Consider the following 11,249-nt stretch of genomic DNA (forward strand, 5'->3'; position numbering starts at 1 on the left):
TTTCATCTTCTATTCCAAGGATTCTGAACTGGAGCAACACCATCGTCACCAAAAATCCAACTCTTCGAGACTTGAAGGGCAAGATTTTTTATTTACCTTTGGACAAGGTAATTTACAGTTTCTTTACTGTTTCTTTTCAGTTTTATTTATGTTGTTAATTTTTGGTTTTTCCAATTGTTTTAATTTTTTTCATATTATGTTTGATTATGCTGTTCAGTTGAAGATAAAAAACATGCATCCTACTGATGAAGAGAGGCAGCAGCTTCAACTTGACGGTTTATTTCTCGATGAATCTATTGATGACCGTGGTGTAGCGAAGCAATCCTTTGAGGGTGGGTCATCTTCAAAGAAGTCTGATTCAGCAGATATTGATTGGATGAAATCTAAGTTGGAGATGGTCATTTCGAATCAATCATCATTGGCCGAGGACTTCATTTCATTGAGGTGTTTTGTTGATTTTAATTTCAAGTCCGTAATGACTGTAATTAAGGATATCCAGGAGAAGGTTAATGCCATTCATCGTCGTCCTTCTGATGAGGTATTTATTCATATTTTATTGTTTAGGTTTTTTCATATTTTTTTTTTTAAGTTTCTTTACTGTTTTATTTAAGTTTCATTTATGTTGGTTGATACAGGGAAAGTCATCGGATGAATTAGTAACTCAAGATTCTGATGATGATGCTGATGATGATGATGATGATGATGCCGAGGATGATGAGAAGCAATTGCCTGATCCAGAAAATATCGATTCCGACTCCGACGATGGTGGTGAGTTGGTTAAAGTTGGTGGGGATGTTGATGATGCTGACAAGGTTGTTACTGCTATTCCCGCTGCTGATGTGAATCCATCTGAGGCTGTTGGAGGGAGTGATAAAAATGTTAAGGATGTTGAGAAGCCAAAGGGCGATGAGTCTCGATTGAAGGGGGACGATTTCTTTGATGGGTTGAGCCAGCTTGAAATAGATAATGATCAAGTTGTTTTGGCTGGCTTGGAGGCTGTTGGTAAAATCCATGTAAGTTTATTTTTAATTGTTTTCAAGAAAACTAGGTTTCTTTTTGGTTGCTCAATCGTTTCTAGTCTGTTTTGCAACTGTTTTAATGCATTCTTTCTTTTTTAGGTCCCCGCACCCAATCCAGATGTTGTTGGTCAAAAGTCAGATGCCCTTCATACTGATGAAGAAACTGAGGACATTGTCTCTGATACACCTCTGTTGGATAAGAGGAAGCGTGCTCCGGCCTTGAAATCTCCATTTGTTGATTTCGGGTCTGCTGATGTCGGGAGCACTCCAATGGAGCTTATGTCCTCTGGTTCTCAATCAGCTGGGGATGATAGGGATTTCAAAATGGTGACTTATGTGAAGGGCCTTTATGCTCTTAATGATGCGTTTGCTGATCCCGTATCTACCGAGATTGAGGCAAAATTTGACGCTTGGATTGGTGAAGGATTGCTTAAACATCCTAGGTGACTGTTTTTATGAAATCTGTTTTTGTATTATGTTTTATTTTTCAATTTTATTCCTGTTTTTTTGCTGTTTTTTTGTTGTTGTAGGCATTATAATTGTTATGAAGATGGCGCAAAGAAATTTACCCCGGGTTTTAGGCTAGGTGTTGATTATGTTGAGGATAAAACTTGGTTTTATCATTTGGCTACATGCGACATGTTTATGAACGACTCGGTAAAGTTTCCAATTTATATTGTAGTTATGATAGTTTGTTTTCAGTTGCTTTATAAATGTTTTTAAGTTTTGATACTGCATTACAGTTTTTTTACAGTTGTTCAACCTTTTCATTTGTGTTTCTGTGTTGTTTTTTTTCTCAGCATATGAACACCATATTCTATTACCTTCGAAAAAAAGGTAAATATTCTTCCGCTGTGACGTTGAATTTCGCAACTACTGATTGTCTCTTTGATGATTCCATCCAAGCTTTGTACCACAAATATAACAAGGCCAAGTCAATGAAGACTAAGATGTCACACATTCACGCTGCCCACCCAATAGCGCATTACATCCGAGGTATGCGCATTCCCTGTTCCAAGCCTTGGTATGAAGCCGATCATGTGTTATTCATCATCAATTTAAGAAGGGAAAGTCATTGGGTTTTTGGGCGTCTTGACTTGAACGAAGGGATGTTGTTTCTGTACAATTCTTTGAGGACCGCGAAGATGAATGCAGCAGCTAGGAATGCCATGAAGGCTTATTCTGTGTTGCTGCCTTTGTTTTTCGATTTACTTGGGTTCTGGAAGAATAGGGCACAAGCTCCTGCCTCAGGTTCTGACCCTACTGCTCCCTTAAGAATCGTGGAGCTTAGTGGTCTTCCGTCTCAGCAGAAGAAGTGAGTGTTTCTTTTAAGTTTCTTTTATGTTGTTTTTTAGTTTCTAAACTGTTTACTTTTTCTTTTGTTTTTTATAGTGATTGCGGACCATATGTTGCTGCCTTTGCTGAATTCTTTATCCACGGAAAGGATGTCCCTGCGGACTTCGACATCGAAGTTTATCGTACCCGACTTGCTTCACTTTTCTTCTCGTACGGTCAAAGGAAAATTGATGAAAGCATTGACAGCGAGGATGAGAAGCAAAGCAAGTCTTCTAAGGCATCTAAATTGAAGAAATAGGATCTTTTAATTTGGTGACTCTTTTCTGTTATTTGTTGAATCTCTTACCAGACAATATTTAGTGTTATTGGTTGAATGTAGGTATTATATTTGATTTTATACTATGTACCTGGTTTAAAACTTTTAGGATATTTGACATTTACTCCTTATAATATGTTTATTGTATAGGTTTGTATTTCCCAAAGTTGTTTGTTTTTTTAACTGTTCAAGTTCTTATATACGGTCGCACAACTATGGAGAAACTATTAACCAATTGAATACAAACAATATTTTTATTTTCTCTAAATTGTGCTATGAATGTATTTTTATTCTTCGTATTCCATTAATCCTTTTCCCTTTATTTTAGTTATGTTTTATCAATTCTTGACTGACTGCCTTTAAAACTGTAAAGAAGAAGTCATTCCGGTACTTAATATTTACAAAGGGTCACAACTGTAACAAAACGATTTTGAAACTATTAAAAAACTGTTTCAAATTTCATAAAAATGAAATCTCATGTATTTAGAACATCACAGATCAACCTGTTTGAATTTGCACACAAAATTAAACAATTCAAATATTTCATATGTATCTATTTTATTGCTTGATTGTTGCATGTCTTTCGATTGTGTCCGTGTTGTCCACATTCTTTACTTTTGTTATGTTTTTTTGTATCCCATTCAGATAAAAACCTTCGTTTCCTTGGTCTTCCAAATCTTATTTTTTGGTTTGGTGGCAGAACAATGATATCTTTTATGTTTTGTGGCACATCCCAAGTTGTGTGATTGTGTACCGGATATGTTGAGCCGCTGTATGTTTCAAGCCATGTTCGCGTGGTGTAATAACCTGAACAGTAGTTGTAAACATTCAAGTTCATCTCTTTTATAACAGCAAGCGCATGAGCACACGGTAACTCATCAAGTTAGAATCTGTTGCAACTGCATGTTTTCTCCTTGAGGTTGATGACCCATGATCTGGTTAGTTCAACGACTTCGAACATGGTCTCATTTATTGGTTTTACCTGCGGATTAAGTGTAAAACTGTTAAGATGTATAACAACGACAAACAAACTATTAAGAAACTATAATGCAACTAAAATATTAAACATTTCATTACATTTTCTGTCAATGAGTCCACAAAGTTGTCGACTAATTTCTTCTCTGCTGTAGGTGTTAAAAATGTTGTTATTTTGTGCTTTTTCTGTTTGTGTATGTCCATTGTTGAATCAATGCTCTCAATGACTCCATCGGTGTTGTGATTGGTAGCTCTCTAGCTGCCAAGTTTGCTGCATTTAGAGATTCAGCAATGTTTGAAGTCATAGTTGAATACCTGTTGTTTTTGCAGTGGTATCTTGACCATTTGTGGTATCCAACTTGTCGTAAATATGGTCTTACACGGATGTCCAAGCTGTCCAACTCGCTCATATGGTATTCAAATTTCCTCTCTTGTGTATGCTGCGGCTGCTTGCGAAGAATGGTTTATCCGGCTTGCTTGCATTCTTCTTGAAGGTTGCTTTTAGGTTGCTTAACGAGGTGGTATACACAATAGCAATGTGTGATTTACGGAAATACTTGACAAGCCGCCTTACTTATGCTCTCATGTCTATACGAGATCAAGCCCGTTCCTCTCTAATCCCATATGTTTCTCTCACTTTTGTGAAAAACCATTGCCATGAGTTGTTGTTTTACGAGATCCACAACGAGAAAAAGCTAGTGGAAAAATGTGCCCATTTGCATCTTGTGTACAAGCAGAGAGCAATGTACCTCCATATGTTGATTTAAGGAAAGTTCCGTCAACAACTATTATAGGTTTGCATTTCTTCCATCCTTTTATTGATGCATCCAGTGCGACAAACAAGTACTTGAAGCTGTTGTCATCCTCTGTTTCCATGTGCACTATTGTTCCGGGATTAGTTTTTTGCAACATGTGCAAAAAACCGGGCAGCAACCTGTATGATTCGTTGGCTTTTCCTCGTAATTCTTCTTGCGCGTGCTCTTTGCTTCTCCATGCTTTCATGTAGTTCATTCTCACCCCATACTTGTGTTTCATTTCTCCTCTGATGTCTTGTGGCGTTTGAGTTGTTTTTATGTTGGTGAACTGTGGCTTGATGTAGTTTCCAATCAATTTCGTTGTAGCTTGTCTCTTGTCGGCAAATCTGATGTTTAGATCACAAGTGTGTATCACCTTTCTATCGTACTTTCGAATGATGAATGACTTTGTTGGCCTGTTTCTGGATGCTGTTAGTGCCCACTTGCATTTTGGATCCAAACAACAAATCTTGTATGTTCTTGCACATGATTTTTTAACTCTGAATTGGAAGTTGTTCCTAATTGCATAGAAACCAAGCACACTCTACAGTGTTTCTTTGTCTTTGTATATTTGTGCTTCTTCTATTTCAGGATGATGCGAATCTGTGATTAGTAGTTCGTCATAATCTGTGATTTCTGGTTCCTTTTTTCTGTTGTTTTCCAGTTGCTCAACCATTTCCTCTGCCACAAGTTTTGCATAGTCCATGAAGTCAAAACTTTCTCCCCCAAATTCCGGTACTGTAGCTTCAATTATATGTTGTTGATTTGTTGAGTCTTCTGTTGTTGTTGCATTGTATTCGATTGGTTGGAAGGCGCTTGTATGTGTAATTAATGAATTGTCATTTCCCAAGAATGATGCATCGATGGTTGTTGTTGGGTTGTTGATGAGATTCACACACATTGGGTATGTTGTGAAGTCGGGCTCTTTTAGTTTGAGTTGTATGTAGAAATGCAGGCTTTGATCATCCTTTATCCTCAATGGTTGGTATCTTTCCTTCACTTGATATTTCAGTTGCAAAACAGTGTTTTCTTGGTTGCACTCCAGGACATCTTTCAGTTTCTGTTGCAATTCTTCATAGTTACAATTGGCTGAAATGTAATGTCCACTGGCTTCATAATTTTCATAATTCATTCGATCATCGAATTGTTCATTGTAGAAGACTAGGAATGGAAAGTCTTTCCTTTCCTGTGTTTTTGCAATGGTTATTAGTCCGAGGCAACGAATTTTAAAACTGGTTTGATTCTGTTATGAAATAGAGTACAAACTTACTTCTATCTCTGTCCCTTTGTTCAAGCATTGTATTTCCTGTCCTGATTCCTGATTTTGCCATTTTTTTGTTGTTAATAAACTACAAAGAAACGAGAATAAAACTATTAAGAAACTTCATTTTAATTTTGGGAAACTAACCATTTCTCAAACTGTCCTGTCCTCTATCTTTTCCAAAATAAATTCCTGCAAAAAAACGTAATGAAACTATTATTAAATGTTTATGCAACTGTAAACCAACTTAAAAACCACAATTCTATCCCCAAAATTACATAGTTCTTACTCATTGTCATTTTTCATCATGTTTATTCGAATCAGATCGATTTACAACTATTATAAAACTAATTTGTTACCATTAACATAAATCTTACCTTGTATATATGCTAGCTCTTGGTACTTGTCATTTGACACTTCTTCATGATTTCTAAACCATTTTAAAACAATAATGCAACTGTAAGCCAACGCAAAAAAATTAAAATACCTTATTAGTATCACGTGGTTCCTTAATCAGAATCAGTTCTTGTTTATTGTTTTTACCATATGAATTTCCTGTTGTACACCAGTGAATCAACCAGAATGCAACTGCAAATAACGTGTATCATTGTTGAAAAAAAAAATTCAGTTCATACCTTTTTTTTTGGATTTGAGGGGGAGCTCCAGATCTGTTCAATACAGATTTACATTGCTTCAATATGAATTTTCGACGATCGTTTGAGTGTTGTTGCACTAAAAAAACCGAAATCAAATGTTGAATTTCAGTTTCTCCACGGTTTTCCTGGTCTTTTTTTTTTTTAAATTTCTGTTTAGATCCTTGGATTTGTTCGTTTCCTATTGAAATTCGACGGGATTTACGGTTGTTTTACGTTAGATCTGGTTTCATTCTGGTTGCGTAGCCGACTGCATCGATGGAGGTTCATTCATCCTCTCCGTTTGTGACGTGCGGCTGAAGGTAAGGGCAAGTGGTATTTTTGTAATATTTTCATTTTGGGCTGTATAAATGTTGATTGGGCCGGCCCACAGTATTGTTGTAATATTTTACCCTTTTTAGAATATTCCTGTTTTTTTCCCATTTTTTAATAACTAAAAGGTTTACGGGACATGATTTGATACATATCAAAGTTCACGGAGCAAAAACTTAATTAACCTAAAAAATAATATACAAATAACAAAAAACCAACATCAAAATAACAATAATACAACATAAATATACATTAAAAGCCCGTATTTTATATAAATAAAATCTTTAAAACTGTAAAAAAAATATATTTAAAATTCTATACAATTGTATTTTTATATTTTTTTTAATTATTTTTGTGTGTTTTTGAAATAATCCCTTATTTTATTATATATTTTAATACATTGTAATATTATTATTCTCTCTCCTGAAAATGAATATAATTACACTGCAATTACATAATATTAATTAATATTATTAAACTGTATAATTATTAACTCATTTACCAAACACGAAAATAAGAATTCACATCCAATTAGATTTTTATATATTGAATTAAATCTAGAGTCTAAAAAAATTTAGACCATGCACCAAAGAGTCGTTAATAATAATAATAATTTCAGTGTTGATAATACAATCCCTATGATATCCATTTCTCTCAAAAAAAAAATGAAATTTGATAATAACAAATCATTTTTGAACCAAACTTGAGTCCAATTCAATGGGGTTGACATGAATTGTTTGAGGTAGAAGATAATATTTTATATTCAGCTCTTCCAAAACCCTTTTAACCTCCATAACCAGCTCGGTTCGCCTTCGATTCTTCTCTCCGAATTCTTGAAAAGTTATAGTGTGATTAACATAAAGAGCCATTTTCAACTTGTTCACATTCTCAATCTCAATCACCACCACACTATGAGTAGGATGCCAATGTAATGGTGTCTTTTCTATGTACCTAAAAACACACAAAAAAAAAAACAAAACAAAACCAAAATGTGTAAATAGAGTTACAAAATATTGACATTGAAAAGACATTATTAGTATTAGTAAGTAAAAACCCACTTCTTGAATTTTTCTTTGAGCTGTGCTATCTTTTCGACTGTTGTATTGAAATCGATCGAAAACTCGACTGCATCACCCATATCTGAACTTCTGTAGTAGTTGCTGATGGGTTTTGTGGACAAGACCGAGTTTGGATAGTAAACCTTTTCATTGTTCAGTTTCAAGAACACAGTTGTTAAGATGTTCATCTCCTCAACTAGCAACTGTCAAAGTTAGTTAAAAACAATTAATTAAGATGATAAGAATAAGAATGAATATATATATGATTCAAATAAATAAATAGTCTAATCCAATGTGTTTTGTTCTAGATTGCTCATGTGTCGGTGATTTGTAAGATTTATATTACACATAGCTACCAAACTATAACCCCATTATTGAGTTTCGGTAATTAGATAAATGCTATGTGTGATCAGGGCCGAGCTAGGGCATCACCTAAGGCCCACTCAATTTAAAGACCTAAATAAAAAAAATACCTTTTAAAAGATGCACATTTTTTTAATAATTTTTAAAAATATCATTTATCTTTATAGTAAAGGTCTAAAAAAATTTTTTTAATTATGGCCCATTTCAACTCAAGGCCTCAGGGCCGACCCTGTGTGTGATTAAAATTTATCAACAAAATTAAAAAATTATTCTACCGAAATAGTAGAAAAATCGTTCCATTGAAATGAAACTCAAATGTTTTAAATTAAAACCAAACAAATAAGCATAATGAAAATGAATCCATTTCTTACTTTTGTTTGGTTAGAATCTAAAGCATTGAAACAACATAGCAAAAGAACAGATTTTTTTTAGCAAATATAAGAACTTAAGTTTCGACAGAAATGAACATTACCGCAACGCCATCAACGACACAGCGATCCCCGACATCAAAAGGATGCATTATGAAGACAAACACAATGGCTTCAAATATGGTCTTGCAGGTGTTACCAAACACAAAAGCTGCCACTACAAGCTGTGATGAGAGAAAGACTAGTACTTTCGTGGTAGCGATTTCCATCAGTAGAAGCCATATTACAATCGTCACTACAACGAGAATAGCTGTCACGAGTTTGTTCAGTTGACTAACTGCTGTTTTAGTGTCACTTAGAGCATGTCCTAATGCTTTTCTCCCATTGTAGACCTTCACCTGCAACACCGAAAAAAACAATGAACAATGAGCCTAGTTTTCTTTTCAATACAAGTTTTGATTTGATAGCTCGGATATACTTGAGAAAACATCCTAAAACAATTGCTATGTAAGTGCTCAAGAGGGACTCGAATCGCTGATAATTTAAGCTATACCCTACTTGAGTTTCGAATCAATGTCTTAATATGAGCAGATTGCATGTTTGATCATTTGAGTTGTATTTGAATGAAATGCAAAGACTTACCACCCAATCAGTGAGAGCTTTTCGATCAACTCGACCATTCTCTGTCCCAATCAGAGGAAGAACAAGGTCCACTTCTTCCTTAATCATGAATCTCATGAGATCATCCTCATCAATATACCTATATGCCATTACAAAACCCAAGTTAAACACAAAAACAAAACACAAAGTGAAAAAGGTAATACTGAAAAGCTAGATTACTATGTCCTCACTTGCAGCCAGGCTGAGCAACATTTCTGAAAATATGATAAGCAGCAGCAGTAGCCTCCATCTCACTAGTAATCTCCTTATTCTGTTCTTTAGCAACAATTTCCATCTCATCCAACTGATTAGAAATCGTCGAAAGCCCAGAACTCGAAACAGCATCAATCAAAACCTTCATAGTCCAAGCTGAAACCTTTTCTTGTTTCATCTTATGAAGCTGAGCTATATCAATAACTTGAGTCTTCTCTTTCTTCTTTCCCTTTTTAGTACTTGTAAAACTCAATTGCCCCATGCTTGGTGATCTCCCAACCCTCTCAGCCTCCTCAATGAGTGGAGGCCCAGAAAGGGTTTGCAACACATACTGATGAAAAATTGATTCTTGAATTCTATCAAAGAATGTGTTGACATGAAAACTTGAAGCCAAGATTTTCAACAACAAAGTCTTTAACAACCATAAAAATGCCCCAATGAGAAAAGTTACAAGAGTCCAAGTTATGTACTCTAGAATTTTGGTAGCTGTTTTAGACCTTGGAACACCATGATTAAAGACAAGTACCCAAGTAAGAAGAATAATACCTAACCAAATAAAGACTTGAACACTCTTCTTTAACCCATGAACAAAGTAAAGAACTTTCTTTCTAAGCAAAAAGTTTCTCTCAATAAAGAAAACTATTATATGCATAAACCAATTAGTCATTAACAAACCACAAAAGATCACCATAATTAAAACAAACCATCTCCATAACTCCAAACCCCAAATGATAGTCTTCTCTAATTTCTTAACACTCAAACTAGAAACCAAACAACTAACTAAGATCACAAACAAAACCCACTCAACAATAACCTTCATTTTCAACTTCTTCTTCTTCTCTTTATTCAACTTAACCTTTTTATAAATCTCCTCAAAATCATCACGACCAGGTGAAGCATTAGATTTCTGAGCCATTGAAATGGTTCTAGCCACTGATATGTTATTAGGAGAAGCCATATTGAATGAGTTTCTATATGGAGATCCAAGTGTTGAAGCATGTTCTTCAACCATAGCTGTATCAATAGGTGCAGAGGTCTCTCCAAATCTAGATTTGGGTCTAGAAAAGACTGACCTGTTAAGGGTTTTCCTCCGAGTAAGATTCTCATGTTGTGGAGCTGGTGATCTTGGAGGCTTATTGGGGCTTGGACTAAACCTTGAAATCTCTGGTGAATCCATAAAAGCAGCTTTCTTTGGTGATTCTAACACTTTTGAAGGAGACCCTTTTGCCTCTTTAGCTTCAACACTTCGAATATCAACCACAAATGATTCAGTACCATTGTTGTCTGGTTCCAAAGATGAAGCTTTTTCCTTCACTTCCATTAAAACCCTATAAAAGTAAGAAAAAAGCTTAGCTTTTTAGTAAAGTCAAAATAGAAACTGAAATGCCCAGAACCATATTCATATTTACTCATAAATAAAAATCAGATCTTTACAGATCTTGTTTCCTTTTTCTTTCTTTCATAATAAAAGAAAAAAGACAGATCTTTTTGGCGCGAAAAAAGAGTGTAAAATACTAAAATATCTTAAACTAATAAAGCATTAGTCTTTACAAGATTTACCTATATATATATTATAAATGACTGAACTTAGCTCAAGAAAGAAGATGAAGATGAAGAATAAAGATCATATATTTATTGTATATATATATATATGGAGTTGTTGAGTGAACTTAAAAATGTGTAACATGATAATGACTATATTGTCGTTACTTATTATGTCTGCGCGTATGTAATTCTCATTATGACATACATTATATTATATATTGTTGTTTGTTGTTTTGTTTAATGATGTTATTTCTTATCAAGTTTTAATATTTTAAAATTCCATTCAAGTATTATCTGAAATTTGGGGATCTTGTAGATTGGATCATTAAACCGACTATATGTAAATATATTTATATTAAGAAAAAAAAATTGAATTAAAAAATTCTTCAAAATAGTAAATGGTGTTTAGTGAATTG

The 11,249-nt window shown here is 34.4% G+C and overlaps 1 protein-coding gene across 2 annotated transcripts in view; it reads right to left on the bottom strand.

Moving 5' to 3' along the window:
- The window catches only part of LOC115706361 (mechanosensitive ion channel protein 10), a 29,811-nt gene extending 18,797 nt beyond the window's left edge, over positions 1-11,014 (bottom strand). The window contains exons 1-6 of one of the 2 annotated variants that reach the window (XM_030633983.2): positions 10,849-11,014; positions 9,267-10,616; positions 9,058-9,175; positions 8,520-8,813; positions 7,685-7,887; positions 7,230-7,577 (exon numbers count right to left, since the gene is read on the bottom strand). In XM_030633983.2, coding sequence (XP_030489843.1) covers positions 7,313-7,577; positions 7,685-7,887; positions 8,520-8,813; positions 9,058-9,175; positions 9,267-10,609 — 2,223 coding nt within the window. In that variant the 5' untranslated portion in view covers positions 10,610-10,616; positions 10,849-11,014 and the 3' untranslated portion in view covers positions 7,230-7,312. Of the gene's footprint in view, positions 1-7,229; positions 7,578-7,684; positions 7,888-8,519; positions 8,814-9,057; positions 9,176-9,266; positions 10,617-10,848 lie in introns of those variants that run through there. The other variant, XM_061105320.1, reaches the window with a different exon arrangement.
- Positions 11,015-11,249: the final 235 nt, after the last annotated feature.

This window comes from Cannabis sativa, chromosome X (assembly GCF_029168945.1).
Source record: "Cannabis sativa cultivar Pink pepper isolate KNU-18-1 chromosome X, ASM2916894v1, whole genome shotgun sequence".
NCBI classification, from domain to species: domain Eukaryota; kingdom Viridiplantae; phylum Streptophyta; class Magnoliopsida; order Rosales; family Cannabaceae; genus Cannabis; species Cannabis sativa.